This window comes from Podarcis muralis, chromosome 16, assembly GCF_964188315.1.
Source record: "Podarcis muralis chromosome 16, rPodMur119.hap1.1, whole genome shotgun sequence".
Classification (NCBI taxonomy): Eukaryota; Metazoa; Chordata; class Lepidosauria; order Squamata; family Lacertidae; genus Podarcis; species Podarcis muralis.
This window is the reverse complement of record NC_135670.1, coordinates 12287688-12307142: the sequence shown is the minus strand read 5'-3', so window position 1 is coordinate 12307142 and position 19455 is coordinate 12287688. Positions and strand designations below refer to the sequence as shown.

Genomic DNA, 19455 nt, shown 5'->3' with positions numbered 1-19455 from the left:
CAAAGGCGTGAGTCAGAGGCCGGGTGAAGGTTAAAATGTGGGAGATGGAGAGAAGAGAGGTTGACGCCCCAGCAAACAAAAGACTTTAAATAAGCAAAATGTATTGAAATTCATAAAGAATCTTCTTGTTGTTGCTGTTTTCAAGTGCCAAGATTTGTTTTCGAACGATACATTTGTTGAGCTTGATCTGACACTCTTGAACTCTTTTCACCTTTAGGGAATAAAATAAGAGAACCAAAATAGTGCAGGCCTACTTTGCACATCATGCTAAGCCAAACCAAGACTTAGCATGAATGCAGGAGCACGTGGGCTCCGTGAAAGGAGATCAAAGCATCTTTGCTCCTCCCCAGTCATTCTGCTGCTGTGCTGAAACCAGGCTTGCCATTTGCCTTTAGCCCTCCCAGACAAACCACGAGCCGTCAGACATGGGACAAAATTTGGTACCAGCTCATGGTTAGTCTGGAGAGACCTAATTCACAGGTCCAGGTTCAGATGATGCACTGCATCAGGTGTGGGAACGCTTTAGCCCTCCAGATGAACTGCAACTCCCATCAGCCCCAGAAAGCCACCCCTGTACTTATGGCTTAGCTCAGTGTACCACTGCAAAAGAACCATCAGGGAGGAGCAAAGCAAACTCAAGAATTAGAGATGGATGAACCTATCCATTTCATCAGCCGTTTTCAGTTTCTCATTTTTCCAATCTTAACTTCAGCTTGTCTTGTTTCCACATAAGTTTTAGATTACTTTTCTACGTTTGCACGAGAATGCACTTGGGTATGTTTATTTTCACTAATGTACTCGTTTCTGTGTGCACTCCCACCAATTCACCCATTTTTGTACAAGTCTTTTGGTTGGAGAACTGCATCACAAAATTTAAATAAGTGTGAATTCTGAAGGATAGCTGTGTTTTCTTTCACCTATTGGTTTGTGAAGTGCAAATTAGGCAGGCTCAACCTTAATGTGTGGAATGTGAACAAATTCTCTCTTCCTATTCCCCTAGCAGGAAAAAGTGGGTACTATTGCTATTATTACTATATATTTATTTATGCCCCACCTTTCCCCCTGACAGATACAGCTGTCTGTGTTCTTCCTCCATTGTCAGAGGCAGTGTGTGTCTGAATACCAGTTGCTGGGAATTGCAAGTACAGAGAATACTACTGCATTCAGATTCTGCTTGCAGGCTTCCCAGAGGCATCATGTTAGCCACTGTGAGAACAGGTTGCTGAACTAGATGGGCCTTTGGGCTGACCCAGGAAGACTTTTTCTTATAATCTTATTCTCCAAATTCACCCCATATTTTTTTTTTCCTTTAGGTGAAATTCAGTGACATCTCTAGAATGGATCAGTGTTCTCTTCTGACTTGGTTTCTACAGTAACAGGCAGGGACTTTGTCCAAGGAACAGAGGGGTGCCCTAAATTAGATTCACGTCAGGGATGTCCCAAATAACAGCACACACACACTTCGAATGACTGGAAAGAAGGCAATGTGTACCCATTTGTACACGGAAGCTGGCTTCTCCCAACACTCACCAATTATGCAAAGCAGGTCACGCAAGAGGCTGCTGACCGTTTGCTCGGCCTCCTCCTGTCCAACGAAACTTCTGAAACTTCGACAGAATTCCTCCTTGCAGCAGCCACCCCATCAGAAAGCAGCCGCGAGGAGGTGGTTTTAACGATATTTAAAATGTCCCTGTGAAATATAGCCCAGCGGTGACAATAAAAGGGAGCTGAGACAAGAGCCATCTGATGGGGAAGTGCTCCCGACTTAGCCATGCAGAAAGCTGCTGCAAATCTCTGCTTTTATGGCAATTTTTATAGCCAAAAGGTGGAGAGAGACAGGAGGGGAGGAGGAGAGGGGGGTGGAATAGGAAATAGTGCAGCCCAGCCACACTTGTTGCAGCTTGCCTAGAGGTTGGAAAGAGAAGCCCAAAACCCGGAGAGGGAATCCCTGGGAAGGGAGCACGGCTCTAGTGGAGAGGGGACCAAGATTCCCTGCCACATCCCAGAGCATTCAGTTATCCATGCAATTTCCTTAATTCTCTGCAAAACAAGTCCATATTGATAAGTCATCTGCCCATGCAAGGGAGCATAGCTGCTGTGAGACCAAACCTCAGCAGGTTGGTTTTTTTTAACCATGGCCCCCTTTGTTGAAAAACATGGTACATCTGGCACACTTCCTGAAATAAAAGCTGGCCATGGCCAGGGATGGGGTGGGAGCAGGAAGCGTAGCCTCCATCCATCCAGTTCCTTGTAATACCACCTCTCCCTCTTGCAATCCCCCCACGCCAAGCGCAGAGTTGTCTGTAGCACATCCTCTTCCGCAGCACTGAAACCCTTCTTTCCTCTTCCTGCCAGGCACAGCGCCCAGCTTGCTCTCTTGTTAACAGCACTCATTAAAATGGAACAAAGGCTCAAATGCCACCAAGGTTGCTGACACGACACCCGCTCTCCAAAGAGGGGGAGGGAAGCAACCACCACTGTTACTTACCACTTCATGAAAACAGAGAAGGGAAGAAGGGATGGGAAGATAAAGAGGCAGCTCAGGAACCCAACTCGGAAATGATTTCACTTGAGCTGCCTGTCTGCGTGTGCCGAGTAGTCCTGGACTCATCACTGATCCTTTTACAGGAAGCCTCTTAAAGGCAGAAGCGCTCACTTTTGCATTTATTTAAGTATGCTTCATAGCTCACCTTTCTTCCCTGGCAGTCTCCCATCCAGGCCTTTTCAGTGGTGGCCCCCTTGCTTGTGAAGTGCTCTCCCCAGGGAAGATTGCTTGGCTTATCTTTCCCTATGATTTTTCTCTTTACACAGGCTTTTGGCCCTTAAGTTGAAGGGTGGCATTGTGGCTTCTTTTAGTGGAGTTGGATCTGTTAAGTCTTGCCTTTTCTCAGTGTAGCTGTGCTTCTAATATTTTTTAATATTAATTGGTTTTAACATGAGTCATTGGGGGTCACTCTGTGAGGAACTAACAGAAAGAAAGAAAGAAAGAAAGAAAGAAAGAAAGAAAGAAAGAAAGAAAGAGTTTGTACCACTGGTGGCTGGATCCTCATTTTCTCCCATCCCATGCAGGTAAGGTTTGACAGCTGTCAATCACCTGAAGTTACAATGGTATCCGGTGGTCTGTTTTTGCCCTATTTGAACTCAAGATGTGCAGGCAAAGTCATCACACAGTGCAACTCCTGGCAATCAGCTGATTGCCTCTGGGCTTGCAAAGCACAGTGCCTGGGGCTGTCCAAGGGGCTTGGTGGGCCTAATCAGGTCCGCAGGCCAGGAGTTCCTGGCCACTCCTATATCACATGTCCTCAGCAAAATGTAATGCTGCAAGACGACAAAGGGTCCATCTAGTCTAGCATCTTATATCCCACAGTGGCCAACCAGACACCTCCGAGAAGCCCACAAGCAGATCCCAAAAGCAAGAGCCCTCTTTTGTCACTGATCTCCAGCAACTGGAATTCGGAGGTAGACTACCCCAGACCATGGAAGATGAAAGCAACCGAGAGGCTTGCAGAGGAAGGCTGGGTCTGTCAAATCTCATTTTAAAGCCATCTAGAGTGGCAGCTAGCAACACATCCTGGGGCAGGGAACTTCACATGTTAGTTATGCATTGTTGCGAGAAAGTATTTTTTATTTTGTCTGTCCTGAATTGACTTTCATTGGCTTCCCTCAAGCTCTTGTACTACAAAGAGAGGGACAAAAAACAACAACAACATCTCTCCAAACACTTTATCCACACCATGGGCCGTATTAAACTCACTTCTGTTCAGAGTAGACCCACTGAAATGAAAGAGCCCAAGTCAAGTCATGATCATTGGTATCGGTGGGTCTATGCCGAGTAAGAACTTATTCACACTTCATCTTGTTTCGCTCCTTTCCCCCTGAGAAAACGGCTCTGTAGCAGAGCAAACAGCAAGTTGGGTTTTCTGTGGATTGGCATTTGCTCCGATTTAGCACTAAAAAGTGGGTTTTCCCTGGGAAAGGAGCAGGGCCAGGGGAAAACCACTTGTACCTGTTCTTTGTAGGCACAGGACAAGTGGAAGGGTGGACCAGCCCTAGTATTAACACTGGATAAAAACCACATGCATAGCTCCCTCTAATGGTGAACTCAGGTGGTGAGGCCCAACAGGATTAGAGACAAAATGGGACCACAGAGAAAGAGAAGAAAGAAGAATGAGCTATCAGCATGTCATCAGGGATAACACTGAGGTGCACAATCTGTTGCACAAGTTTGTGCTAGCACAGCTTTTCCATTGGATTCCTCTCTTGCACAGTGTTCAAAAATGCACCAGTCTTGGGCTAGCACAGACAGAGAATGCTGCACAGGGCAAAACAATAATCTGCTCACAGAATTGGTCCTTATTGCTTGCGTCTTATGGGTTGTGTTGCAAAATTGTGGCAAATTTCTTAAAACCCTTCGTTAGGCTAGGTTCCTTTCTCTTTCAGAGATGGGCCCCTCAGCTATGCCCAGTCAGAACTCCATCCCTCTTAAAAAATATGACTATTTGTCATCTTCATTCAGGACCTTCGGAGGTACTGCAATAAGTACATTTAATTAATCAAATTCAGAAAAGCAAGACAGTTAATCTATTAAGATCTCTCTCTTTTTTAAAGAGAGTTGACAGTAGGCAGGTTTGAAAGACGAAGTTAAGTAACAAATATTTCTTCCCCCAGTGGAAAGCAAGATCTGAGAATGTAATAAGAGCAGAAAGCCAGACCAAACACACACACACACACACACACACACACACACACACACACACACACACACACTAGCTCATGTGCTTATTCAGAAACTGGCCTTTTTGACCTTGGCTGCAAAGCCAGCAGGGTCCAGGGAGCAGGGTCTTGCGAGCGCCATGGGAGCATAAAGAGCTAGTGGTTTTATTTGCCAAGTCAGAAAGCCGGTTAAAATTATTCAATGCCATAAAAAGGGAGATAAAAATTGTCCATTAAAACTCCGCGCTGGAGAGAGAGCTCCCCCCACTCCCACCCCTTGACTCGCGCCATCAGATTGGTACTTTATATAACAGTCTCTTCTCAACGTAGACTGAGCAAGTCGCCCAACTCAAGAACTGCTCCAAGGAAGGGGAGAGAGTCTCTAAAAAGAACAGTACAGAGCAGAAAAAGAAAAAGACCCATAACAGACGCCGATGGGTAGATTCCTGCTTTATTAAGCAGGAATCGTCAGAAGTGAAGTGCCAGGCTAGAAGGAACTACCAGGCACTGCAAGTCCAATTGTCACCAGATCTGCTTTTAGAAAACCATGAGATGCGTTTTTAAAATAGTCCCTATATAGCTCAGGCCTCGCCATCTGGCCCTCAGGCCTCTCCCCAGGCCACACACTGCTCTGTGTTGTCCTTTGAACGCTTTTGCCTGGATGAAAAGCGTCCTTGAACTGTGTTAATGCCTCTTGCTTGCCTGGATGAAGGATGCGTGAGTGTTTATGCAGGTCCCACATACCTTTTTCTGCCCACATTTGCCCCTGCCCACCTCAACAAGCAGTCCCTGGAAGGTTGCCCACAAAGCATTGTGGCTCTCAGTCCGAAAAAAGGTTCCCCACCACGAGACCCAAGGGAAAGTTAGCACCTAGGGGGCAGCTTTGTATCAGTTCTTCCTCCTGTTCATGCAGCAAGGAATGAGGGAGGTGAGGCAGTCCTCAGTTAGTTCTGTGGGTGGGAGAGTGCTAAAGGTCAAGAAGTCTCAAGACATATGACCAGAGTGCTTAACGGGGAAGAAAAAAATGATACTCCAGCACTAGTGATGGATTTAGCTGCATCCACACCAAGAGAGCAACTACAGAAGAGGAGAGCATCCTCTTTGAGGGTTTTTTGCCTAGCTGGAATGTACCCTTGAACTCTGATAAGTTTTCTTGATTGTCAGGATGATGGATGGAAGGTGTGCAGAAACTAGCCTACTGTACAAAGCAAAACCAGAACAAAAACTCTTGTTCTGCCCACTTTTGCCTCTGGTTCGGCCCACCACCAGCATGTGGTTCTCCAGAAGGGAATGTGGCCCCTCAAGATTCCCAACCCTGGTTTAGAGCTTCAGGCGCACACTTGGGCCAAGCTTATCTCTCAGACCTGTTCTTTTGGGGTTCCATCATCCCTCCTCCTACGGCAAGCAATAGATTTCCCTCCCTAAGGCATACCCGCCAAGTCTTGTGGTACCTTAGAGGCTAGCCTAATGCCCTGCCTTTGGAATCTCAGATTTAACTTTCACTTTTCTCCAGGGTGATAAAGATACTAGTTGGAGGGCAGCTGTCAGGATCGCTGTGTGTGCCAGTTCTCAATATGCAACAGGGGTGGTGAATATTTTTCAGCCCGAGGGCCCCATTCCCTCAGGAGCAACCTTCTGGGGACCACATACCAGTGGTGGGCAGGGCCAGAGGCAAAAGTGGACAGAGCAGTAGATGTGATTCACCTTTGTAGGTTACATTCCAGCCATGCAAAACTCAGAGGCTTCTACGCACACCAGCACCACACCACACCTCTCCATCCAGCAAAACAAGAGGCATTACTTATTGCATTTATATTCCACCTTTTCTGTCCAAGGAGTTCAAGGTGGCACACGTTTCTCCTCCCCATTTAATCCCCACGGCAACCCTGTGAAGTAGGGCAAGGTCACCTAGTGAACTTCATGGCCAAGTGGGAATTTGAACCCTGGTCTCCCAGGTCCTACTCTAATTTCCTAACCACTGCACAGTGCTCACCCTTATGAACATTATCACAGTTCAAGGACATGTTCTAGCCAAGCAAAACAGCTCAGGGGGGTGTGGCCTGTAGAGGGTGTCTCAAGGGCCAAACAGAGGTCTGCAGGGCCACATTTGCCCTCCGGACCAGAGGTTCTCCACACTTGCAATGCAACCACTCCCATTTACTGGCTCCAGCTCAGGTAGCTTGGAAGCTTTAACAAAACAAAACACATACAAGCTTCCCCAAGGCTGGTGCTGGCTCAGCTCCGGCCTCCTTTCCTGCTGCCCGAGCAGAAGCAAAGCATTTGCAAGCAAACTGGACTGCCAAAGTGACAGGTGAAGCGATTTACACTGACAGTTCGGCATCGTAATATCTGCCTGGAGCTTTGTCTCCTGCACTTTGCAGTCCCATAACTATTGTCGTTATAAGGCGGCCATTCATAATACCAAGGATACACAGCGGCTCGATCCATTCATCTACTCGTAAAGTACTCAGTTGGGAGAGGAAGGCTCTGATCATTCTACCAGCTGCTTGCCTGCAGAACCTATATATATATATTAGAAGGAATGTCGCCATGGTCCCAGGAATACCCACATAAAAGCAAAGGAGCTGGATGTGCCACCAGGTGAGTCTGGGGAAGTGCCACAGTTCAGTAGCAGAGCATCTGTTTTGCATGCAGAAGGTCCCAGGGCCCAACTCCCTGTGGCGTCTCCAGGCAGGGCCGGGAATGCCAGCTGCCTGAAACCCTGGAGAGCCACTGCCATATCAGTATAGACAATACCGACCTAGACAGACCAATGACCTGATTTCATGTAAGGCAGCTGGCTATGTATGCACAGGGAACAACTATAGCTCCATGGCAGGGAATCTGATTTACATGCAGAAAGTCCCAGTTCAATCCCCAACATCTCCAGGTAGGACCAGAAAAAGAGTCCTGCCTAAAATCCTGGGAAGCCACTGCCAAGGGGCTCCCAACTGGTGTTCAAGGTCAGTGGTTCTCAACTAGTGGTCTGTGGACACCAAGGCGTCCACACAACCCACCCAGGGGGTCCGTGGCACCATTCATTTAATAAAAACTACTACGGAGACTTCAAAATTTTCAAAAGTAGGGGGTCTATGGCTTGGCTTTTGAAAAACAGGGGCTCCGCAGTAGCAAACTGGGAACCACTAGGGTGGGCAATACTAAGCTATATTAACTCTGTGTAAGGCAGAAAGTCTTTATTCCCACTCCCTGTCTGTGACTTATGAGGGAAGTGTGGGAAATACCATCCCTCCAAAGAAGAAGGATAACATAAGCCAAGAAGTTCCAGGACTTCAGAGCCGACTTTTCATGTATTGTTATGTGGTATGTGTACATGTGCGCATACACACACATATCCACTCCTGCACAAAAGCAACAAATTACTGAAACCGCACCCAGAACAGACAGAGCCTTCCCCAATCTTGTGTCCTCCAGAGGTTTTGGACTACAACTGCCATCACCCCTAATCATTGGTCATGCTGGCCGGAGGTAATGGGAGTTGGTGTCCAAGCCATCTGAAGGCACCAGGCTGCAAAAGATTGGTCTATTGCTATTAGGGATGGGGAAGAAATTTAATTACATGAACATTTTAATATCTAATACGCACTTTCCCAAGCAATGCAAAAACTGAAATGAAATGACCCTTCAAAATTCACACTTCTCTGAATTTTGCAGTGCATCTCTCCAGTCAAACAATGCATACAAAATAAATTGTTTTCAGGAAAAATATGTGTTAAAATGCATATATTAGGGGAAATAACATACAAATACACATTATATTAGTCAAAACTGCATGGAAAGATGTGTGTGTTAGGGAAAATGTGTGCTAAACTGCTGATGAACTAGGACAGAGTTGAAACCTGGGTCTCCTGCTTGGAGGAGCAGGGCTCCACCCCTAGCATATCTCTGCACCACCAGAGACACTGAGGAGCTGTAGGATTCAGACATCTCCATCCCAGAACCAGAACTCCCCACAGCAATTTCGTCGGTTCCTAGCCGGTTCTGGGACTCTCCACTCCCAACTGAAAGGAGATCACTCCCGGGGCATAGGAGCAGAGGAGGCAGCAAAGCAGGCAGGGGTTTCACAGCCTCTAGCAAAAGTGCCAGGCTAGCTATACAGAAGGAACTTTTGGTTATGTACAGCACTTTGCAACCTTATTTTATATTTACTGCTTTTCACAAAAAGATGCCTCAAAGCAACTTACACAGTATAATAAACATTAAAAACCAACTATTTAAAACAACAGCCAGAACAAACTACTCAAGAATACCCATCCATAAATAAGTATAAAAAAGATGGATTCTACCTACTCCACCACAAGATTAACACTATAAAAACAGGCCGAAAGTGAACACTACGATCCAATTTAACAGCCAAATGGCTAAGTAAACGACATTCCCACATATAAAATGCAAACCCCTGTATGCAGAAAACTAGCCTATCAGCAAAAATGTCCCTAGCCTGGTCTTCTATAGCTTATCATTCCCATGCAACGGTGGGGACTTACAAGGCTCTTTGCTAAATAAATAATCAAGCCACCTTCTCGCCGCCTTCTGCTTCAGGGTATCTGTTTGACACTGCAGGTGCCAGGGAGCCAGTCCAAGACCAAATGGTGACCCAGGCTAAGAAGTCTCTTTGGCACCCCTCTCCTTATGAGCACATTTTTTAAAATTGCATTTATTGCTCATTTCATGACTTGGATGCACAATCTGCATGCCTGATTTATCCCTGTCATATAAAGACAATTAAACCTGCCTGCATGGATCTGATCGCAATTAACTCACATACAGACCATGTGTTAAATAGGCACCAATGCCTATGTGCCAACAAAGAACAATTTTAAAAAAAGACTAATGCAAAAGCAATCATCGCCAAGCAGATCAGCATCGCCAGCTTTAGAGACAAAGGTGAACTGTTTATAAAAATTTGTTTCACGCACAGTCCCACCAAGCCCATCACACAACCAGCCCTCAAATCTAGCCCCAGCAGGCAGTTTGGGACCAAGCCAGGTCCAATGCCAGCAGACAGTAAGATTGGGCACTGGCTGAGGGCTCCAGTAGGTCAAAGGGGCCCCTCACTGGCCACACAGCCACTTAACACTCTGCAAGGGACACCGGACAGCATTGCCACTTTTGACCAGGAACCAACCTTGGCTCCCAGTTGCCGTGGCCACCTGCCATTTTAATTTACCCAAAATGCAATGCCCTTCACAGATCTGTAAAATCTCTTCATGGATCCATGGTCTGGACAGAAGCTTTGATCTATAGACCAGAGCATTGCACATTGGGTACAATTAAGAAAGCAGGCAGCCACAAGGGATTGGGAGCTTAGCTTGGCTTTCATTGAAAAGCAGCGGGGCTCCCCATCTGCTGCTGCAACACCATTCAGGGGCACAGCAAGGAGAGCATGAAGTAATGGGCTGCTGCTGTGGCAATGACAGAAACAAAACATAGTGTGACCACATTGGGACATATGGATGTGTGCTGAGAGCGCCCTGAAGTCTCGCACCAGCCCTGAACGGAGTGCTGCACCTGAACCTGGGATGGAAAACCTGCAGCCCTCCCAGATGTTGCGGGGACTCCAGCACCCGTCAGCCCCAGCCAGCATGGTCAATGGTCAGAGGCACTGAACTACATCTCCCACCAGCACCTGGAAGGTCCCTCAATTCCCCACTTGGACCTCTTCTCACAGAGTCCCACCATCCACCCATAGCCTTGCTGTCTGTTGAAGACATTAAACCACTACAAATCACATCCGCCAAGAGCTGCCTTGGACACACTTGATTCTTTCCAGGGAACCAAGGTTAACAAGAAATAAAAACTCCGCCTGATTCTCTTGCCTGCACGACACAGACCACCCTGCCTTTCCCAAGATGCAGCATCGCTCATCTCCCCCCACCCCCAACCATCCTAGCATGAACTGAGTGGCTACAACAGCAGCAAGCGGTTCCTGGCCTCGATCCGTGCAGGTAATTACTCACAGCTAATGATAATTATCAGGCCTCCTAGAATTTAATGGACACGTATTATAGTCCCACTTGCGACTTTACATATGAATTAAGCACATATGGGCTTCATGATGCACAGAGGCAGGATTTATGAAGCGCCAACAAAACCCCTTGTTAGCAAAGACTTTTATTCCACTAATAAACAGCTTGATTTATTGAGGTAGGGAAATTAATACAGGGGGGCAGCCCCACAAACCATGGAGCTTTGGCGCCCTCTTGTGTAAGTTGCTGGGAACAACAACTAGGCCATGCAAACCTCAAACATTTCTGTGCTTAGAGTTTGCGGAGGCTTAAAAATACCTTCCTTTCCCACATCCTACAGCAACTGAGCCCATAACTGAGCCTAAGCATGTGTAATTGAAACCACCGAATATTCTTTTCCTGCTTTTCCCCTTCCTGCATTCCCTGTGCTGAATTTTTGACTGTAAGCTCTTCAGGGCAGGGGCCTGTCCTCCTCTACTCTGTAAAGCGCCAAGTACACTGATGGTGCTACATCCACAAATAACGACAGTAATTCAAATGCTGACTCAGTCACGTGTCTTGTAATCTCTTGAAGCCCTTATTCAGGTGAACTGGCTATTATACATAGCTCACACATAATATTTTTATACATACGTATTTTATATAATTTTAAAACACCTATTTTAACTTTTATTAAACCCAATACCCATTTCATTGACTCATTTTTATAACACCACACATTTTTTGAGTTGAAAAACCAATCGGCACTATGCACAGCCAAGTACCACTACCAGTTTTACTAGAGCATAATGCATGTTAATGAACATCTAAGAGCTACACACAGACCCATTGTAAATATTACTTCCCTTCCTCATTTGTGGCCTGTTGTGTATATAATTCAGCTCATCCAGCGCAGCCAGATACTGCAGTCTAATATAAGCCCACTTCCTCTTTTGCTTCACAAAATGTTCTGTTTAACTAAGCCAGTGCCAACCTAGAGAAGCAGCTTCTTTCTCCTAAATTCTTCCACACCTTATTCTCATCCAACACTGTTTCCTATACTTGAAAAGGGGTTCTGTACAAAACCTGGAAGTTCACACTTAGTGTTTGTTAACCTTAGCTGGTAACTTTAAAACCGAGGACAAACTTCTAGAGCGTTTTAAAGCAGGGCTGTGAAAGGCATCGTTTCCCATTACGTACACCCCTACAGTGTTTCTTTTTGTTTCCTATCGAGTTAAACAGGTTTCAAAAGAACACAAAAACCTACCAAACCTGTTTAACCAGAGACAAAAATGAGATGAGCGCACACATCACAAACAATACATCTTTCAAATGACCTTCAACTCTAATGTCTTTCTGCAATCCCCAAAGTATTAGCTGTTCTGTAAATCAGCTATGAGGATTGGAGCCTGGCCATTTTTGAGGTTAAGAGGATGGTACGATTAGAAGCCTTGTTGCCAGTGAAGTACATGAGGAATGTGGGAATGGGTGCCCTTTTAGATGTTGTTGGAACACAACTCCCATCCCCCTTGCCACTGGCCACGGTTGCTGGGGCTGATGGGAGTTGCAGTCCACCAACAACTAGAGGGCCACCGTCCTGGTCTACACATTCATTTCTTACATTCCACCATCAAGGAATGAGAAGCACTGCAAAAACCGGCAAGGCTTGTGTGATCTCTCTGCCATTTTCAGTTTTCACAAATTGGAGCAGCAAGGCTACCCCAAAAGACCAACAGACAGTGCCTGGCATGTGAGTTATAAAAGGCTACTAATAAGCCAAAACCAATCTCAACCACAGTCAACAAAAGAGCCAAACTCACTCACCAGCGTTGACAATTGCATCCACCTCCAGCTTGGTGATGTCACCACGGAAGAGAGAGATCTTCTCATTCAGATGGTTATCCTTGGGGAACAAAGACTCTTCAGGCTGCTTAACCCGGGCGCCTGGCATCAAGAAGACAAGGGGGAGAGACTGCACATTTTAAAGGTTGCCTTTATGTCAAATTGGACTATTAGTCCATCTAACTCAGCATGGCCTACAACAGGGGTAGGGAACATTGTGCCCTCGGGTGTTAGCACCCCAAGCTCCCATCAGCCCCAGCCAGAATGACCAATAGTCAGGGATTATGGGAGCTGTAGTCCAGCAACATCTAAAACGGGCTGCAATGGCTACCTCTCAAGGCTCTCCAGTCCTGCCTGGAGAAGCTGGGTATTGAACCTGGGACCTTGGGTATTGCAAAGAATATGCACTGTCTGAAGTCTTAGAAAGCTGCTGCCAGTCAGGGAAGACCACTGGCCTGCAGGTCTCTCCACAACATCCACCTGTCCAACACCTGATGCCAAGTGTGTGGAAAGTAAAAATGGTATGGGCTGGGCCAAAGTGGGTTTGCAGACACCACCAGTTAGCTGATGATGATCCCCCACCCTCTGCAAAAAAAAAACCCATTGCAAGCACTGGCAATTAGCTAATAATCAGGGCTTCTGTGCACAGTGCCATGCAAAAATGAGTCATTGTGATGTCAGGTGATGGACAGGTAGGCAACCCCACTCACCTGCCAAACCTGACCTGTTTCGGGGGAAGAAAAGGATCTGGCCTGCAAGTCAGACCCAGTTCCCCACCCCTGCCATAGACTAAATGAGCCAGCAGCCTGACATGGTATAATAAACAACAACAGCCCCCCTACCCATCTGGCTGGATTGCCACAGCCACTCTGGGCAGCTTCCAACAGATATAAAAACATAATATCACATCAAACATTAAAAACTTCTAGATACAGGGCTGCCTCCAGATGTCTTCTAAAAGTTATTTATCTCCTTGACATCTGATGGGAGGACGTTCCACAGGGCAGGTGCCACTACCGAGAAGGTCCTCTGCCTGGTTCCCTGTAACTTCTGAGGGAACTGCCAGGAGGCCCTCAGAGCTGAACCTGTGTCTGGAAGCTTTCTATGTTAACAGCTCTACAACACCCCTTTTCCTCAACCAAAGTCCACATTATCCTTGCCTTGAGTTTCTCCATGGGAGGTTTGGGGGGGGGGGGAGAGAAACAACATGCTCATGCAATTATACTTAAGAAGAAAGAGCTTTAAAACAAAATAAAATCTCACTTTTGGCCATTTCTTTCCAGCTTGGTATTTGCTTCAGTTTGATGAAATCCCTGGTGAAATAATGCTCTCGCCTCTGCTTGTTATTCAAGCCTTTCAGAAATGCTGAACAGCAAATAAAAGGAGCAGGAGAAATAAAGACGGGTTAGTTGGATAAAGACAAATATTGGCACAAAGTCTGAGGGGAAAGGACTCGCAAAATTTCTGGGAGAAGGACTTTCAGAGCAGTGATGCAACCATTATATTTTTGCCTCGTGGATGCTCAATGGAAAGCTTCATTCTCCAGAATGATGGCAAAACCCTTTCGGAAAGTCTGCTTTATGGTGGAAACTACACACATATAAAAACCGTTCTAGGGTCACATTGTATATTAAATTGTTTTATTTGCAGGTGTATAACTGAGTCCTAAGTCAAGTACAAAGAATAAACGTAATTGCGCACACACCATACATTTATAGCACATTTTCGCACCAAGGAATCATGGGAAGTGTAGCTTGTTGAGGGTGCTGGAACTGTAGCTCTGTGAGGGGCAAACTACAGTTTCCACGATTCTCTGTGAATGGGGAAATGTGCTTTAAATGCATTGTGTGTATGCAGCCAAGGCAGGCATAGGCAAACTCGGTCCTCCAGATGTTTTGAGACTACAATTCCCATCATCCCTGACCACTGGTCCTGTTAGCTAGGGATGATGGGAGTTGTAGTCCCAAAACATCTGGAGGGCTGAGTTTGCCTATGCCCAAGCCAAGGCATCACTCTAGTGTGTCACATGTAGAGCAGGGATAGAGAGCCTGTGGCCCACCATACATGGTTGGACTACAACTCCCATCATCTCTTACTGTTGGCCATGGTGGCTGGACCCAACAGGAGATTGAATCCACCACCACAGGTTCCCCAACGCTGTCACAGACCATTATTCCACACACACAAAAAATCCCTTGGAAAAATTGACCCAAATAATTTAAGGAGAAATCCAAACATTTCTAAAATATTAGTTGTGAAGAAATGTGAAAAAGTCATTAAATCCCCTCCTCCACTGCAGTCCAACTTTGTTTGGAGAGGTATAAACGTTGGCCTCATCAAATGAAACTGATTACTGCTAAGATCCTTTCCCCCCCCCTTAAAATACTGAACTGCACTCCACTACTATAGCAACCCGCAGCAAGTAATGAAGAAGGCTGCTATCTTATATGGAGGTGGCCATTTTGAATTTCCCAAAAATTCAAAAAGAACCTCAGGACAGGGCTTTCTGAGGAAAAACAAAATGGCAGCCACTCCAGTTCTCCTCCCCTCAAATGAATGCCACCTCTCACCACCACTTGTCGACATATTGCCATTTTGTCAACAGCCATTTTTATAAAAAAAAAAAAAAATCTTTCCAGTAGCACCTTAAAGACCAACTAAGTTAGTTCTTGGTATGAGCTTTCGTGTGCATGCACACTTCTTCAGATACACACGAAAGCTCATACCAAGAACTAACTTAGTTGGTCTTTAAGGTGCTACTGGAAAGAAAAAAAAAATTTTGTTTTGACTATGGCAGACCAACACGGCTACCTATCTGTAGCCATTTTTATGTGAGTTGAATAGGTCTTTTATTCACACCATACATTGAAAACACTATACAATTTTAAAGAATCTTGGCTTCCCCTAGATAATTCTGGGACCTCTTGTTTGTTAAGGGTGCTGAGAGTTGTTAGGAGGCCCCTATTCCCCTCACAGAGTTACAGTTTTCGAAGTGATCAAACAGCCAGTCCCTTTTCTATTATTCACATGGAACTCGGGGAGTTTTACAGGGCCAACAATTTCATATTGTTGTGTCACGTAAAAACCCATATGGAAACCAGCAAGGCCTCTGAAATATGGTTGCCAAAAGATTCAAATTGTCTCAGCCCTGCTAGAATCGCATCCTGCTAACAGAAAAAGGAGGTGGGGAAGAAAATAAAAGACAAACCATGGCAGAGCAGAAAATGCGTTGTCAAGGCTTTCATTATGATTTCTTACTTTCTATAAGATTGTATCACATTATAATTTTATTTTTATTGTATTTTTTGCACTTTTTTCTCTTTCTTTTTTTCTCTTTATCACTTCATTTTTACAACTGAAACTCTTCTAAGAAAGAAGAAATATTAAAACAGGAAAGATCCTTTGCAAATGTCAAAAATGTTTTATTTTATATTACGTCGGGGTAGCAATAAAGTTGGTACATATCCTCATTTATGGTGCAAGATTTTTGGAATTCAATTTTGGCAGAAATGATAAACATTACAAAATAAACTATTGTGTGTTGTCCAAGATAAATATTACTGAATATTTTTCATGATACCACTGTAAATATATTGTCAGAATAATTGGTCTTATATATTATATTGGTAGCATGAACAGCAATTGCAATTCAGTGGAAAATAGCCCAAAATCTTACACTGAACGCTTAGTATTGCTCACTCTGGAATATAGCTATAATGGGGGGGGGGGGTCACAAATAATTTTAGATTTTGACAAGGCCTAGAACCCCCCGACACGTTTTGTATGATTTTGTATCTCTCTGTGGCATATACAGTGGAACCATCATTTTCAAGACCTCATCATAAGCCTGGCAAATCTGGAACTATACTTGATCTGATAACATTGATAGTCTTTACTTGGACTTTGTTATTTTAACTCATGAACAACTACTCATTCTATGTGCCTACTTTATAGTGTTGTTTTTCATCTTTTAATTTTTGCCTTTTGTTATATGCATTATAGCTCTGCTTTATGTACATTATAAAATGAATTTTTAAAAAGAGGGGGAAACGGGGGGGGGGGGGCTGTCACAGCAACTGGCCTTCAGAAAACACATTGCCTTTGACAGGTGCTTAACAGTACAGTCCCTTTTCAGCAAACAGAAGCCAACTCCCTTCACACCAAAGAGGCCCTCACAACTCAGACACACTTTGTCCTTGACATTTATTAATGTTTCTTTTTTCTTTTAATTAAGATGAGGTGGCAGGGTTTTTTTAAAAAAAGTTTGGCAACTCTATTACAGCTTCATCAGCCTCCTGGAAGATTACTTATGCTCAACCCCTTAGGAACTTCAACACCCCTCTGCAGAGATTTGCAAATCCAACCAATATATGTAGTGGCCTTCAAAATCGTATTGTTGGGAAACATACAGTTCGTCATGAGCATATTGGGTGCTGTGTTCCTCCATCCAACATTCATGGCATAAATCCTGCCCAAGAAGAAAGTGTAGCACTAGGCACGCTTCTAGAGAAGGGATGGGGCCTCCAGATATAGTTGGACTACAAAGCCCATCATCCCCGACCAATGGCTATCCTGGCTAGGGCTGGATGGGAGCTGGAGTTCCAACAACCTCTGGAGAGCCACAAATTCCTCACATCCCTGTTCCAAAGCATGTTTTCCACTTATGCTAGGGCAACAGCTAAGCCAAATATGCCTAAATTGTGCCTATGCAAATGAAGGGTTGAGAAGCCCTTGGAACACATTCCCAAAACCTCTACGTCAGCGACTACTTTCAACTCCCTGGCCCCACTTGAGATTGCTTGAAAATTACTGAGGCGCACCCAGTCACAAAAGCACATTCGAAGCACATTTCCCCCTCAAACGATTCCAGGCATTGAAGTTCACCCCTCACAGAGTTACAATTCCAATCCCAGCAGTCTCTAAAATATTACAGTGCCCAGAATTCTTTGGAGGGGAGAAATGTTCTTTGAATGTGATTTAAAAGCATAGTCACAAAATGGGAGGTGGAGGAAACGTTTGGCATAATCAGTTGACAATTACTTACATTACATTCTGCCAGTATGTAACCCATCTTTGGAAATTGATAAAATTATTTGCCACAGCACTTTCCTTGGGGCAAGTAGTTATTTAACTCAGCTTTCCTCAAGTTGAGTATAGCTCGGGTGGTATTGCAACTCAGCCTTCCCAATGTTAAGGCAGAATTTGCTGATCCAGAGGCTCTAAGTGGAGAAGGCCTTTTTAAACATATTTTTGCCTTTATACTCTCATGTGACTAAGCATTTTTACCCATCTCCTGTAATGTCTTCTCCCATTTTCCTTTCAAACTCAACTTGTACCTTATCCCACCCCACCCCTTCCTCTAAACCACCGGTTTCTTTCATCCCTCCTTCCCAGCCGTTTTATATTCACTTCTTCCAAGTGAGGTGGCCCATAGCAGGCTCCAGCCCACTGCACTACAAGGCACACAATTTCCACAGCTTGATATGCAGGTGCCTCCACAGATAATTTGTATAGAAAGTATTCTCAGGCTCCCGCTTCCAAAAAAAAGTTTCGGGAGTTTGGAAACAAAAACAAAACAATTCACTGCTATAAAGGTGCATTTGGGGCACATATAGATTAACACGTCCTTTCTGACTGACAGAAACAGGAAGGCTTGGGAGGCAGTCCTGGTCGTTGGCATGGTTGCCACCTTTCACTGTTAGCTCCGCTCCTGTGCTTTTAAAAAGCAGGGTGACATGTAGAAATTTAACGGCAAAGCTTGCCCTACCACTTATCCAGGCATGGATAAGAATCCATCAATTCTTAGCAGTCAAGCTGTTATTGTAGGCCCAGGAGCACAGCCAAAGTTTTCTCTTTTTTAAGTTGGCAACCTTATTTAGGGGACCATTCCAAAACATATCCAACAGCATACAGCCTACCAGCTGCATCCCAGCACCTGTTTGGTACAAGAACCATAGCTTCTTATCAAAAGTGGGAGGAGGGGTTCTCCCCTTCTCTAGGCCTCTGGGAAACATATGGCGGCTACCATTGCCAGTCTCCTAGGAGACCATTAATATTTCCCATGATGCACTGCAAAAAGCCTTTTCCCACTCCCAAACAGAGCAAGCTCAACAGGTGAGAAATACCCATGGTTCACAGGGCACACAGACACAAGAAGAGTTCTTGGTTCAGTAACTACGGGCCGACTGTCCTCAAAATGCCACCCCTTTGTCCTATCACAGTAGTGAAAAACTCAGAGCCAGAGCTGCAGTGCCATTACAAATAAGGGGCATTGTGGATTTAAACAATCACAGCGAACATGAGGATCATGTGCCCAGGGGGAGTATATGATAAAATAGCCCAGGAGACGAAAACTGTGCCAGGGACTGCCAGCAGGCAACAAGGGGCCCAACACTGTGGGAGGCCACAAATTTGCTCCAGAGCACCAGGACACCACAGAAACACACATACACATACACAACACACTTTCGCCTCCACGTCACTTACATTTAGCCTCCTTCCAGTCAGTGGAGGTGGTCAAATCCACTTTGGCTGCCATGGCCAATGGGGGAGCAGCCAACCAGCTCCGGATGCCCCTTGCAAACACCCAGTGCTCTGGCACCCTGCAGACAGGGGCCCTGCCTCCACTCCACGCGCCCTTCCTTCTACTACTGTGCAGCACTATAGGGCAGCTGCCCCAGACCCTCCACAACCTCCCAAAGGCTCCAAGAAAGCTCTTGTTTCCCAGGAACATGAAGAAGCCTGGCATGGCTTCAAGAAAAGGGCTGGAAGGGGGGTTCACTGGGCTCTCAGCCTGCTGCCCTGGTTGGTCACTCAGCAGGCGAGAGAAATTCTTCTCCCTTATTTATAACACCTGGTATTTAGGTGGCAGAGTGGAATCAGATTGCTAGCTGCTGCTGTTGTTGCTACTGCTACCACCCCAGCAGCACACATG

At 45.4% G+C, this 19455-nt stretch overlaps 1 protein-coding gene across 3 annotated transcripts in view; it reads right to left on the bottom strand.

Annotated features, from left to right (window-relative positions):
* The window catches only part of MACROD1 (mono-ADP ribosylhydrolase 1), a 311595-nt gene extending 292147 nt beyond the window's left edge, over positions 1–19448 (bottom strand). For 2 of the 3 annotated variants that reach the window (XM_028709920.2, XM_028709919.2), the window contains exons 1-3: positions 19008–19447; positions 13785–13886; positions 12504–12623 (exon numbers count right to left, since the gene is read on the bottom strand). In XM_028709920.2, coding sequence (XP_028565753.2) covers positions 12504–12623; positions 13785–13886; positions 19008–19269 — 484 coding nt within the window. In that variant the 5' untranslated portion in view covers positions 19270–19447. Of the gene's footprint in view, positions 1–12503; positions 12624–13784; positions 13887–19007 lie in introns of all 3 variants that reach the window. The other variant, XM_028709921.2, reaches the window with a different exon arrangement.
* Positions 19449–19455: the final 7 nt, after the last annotated feature.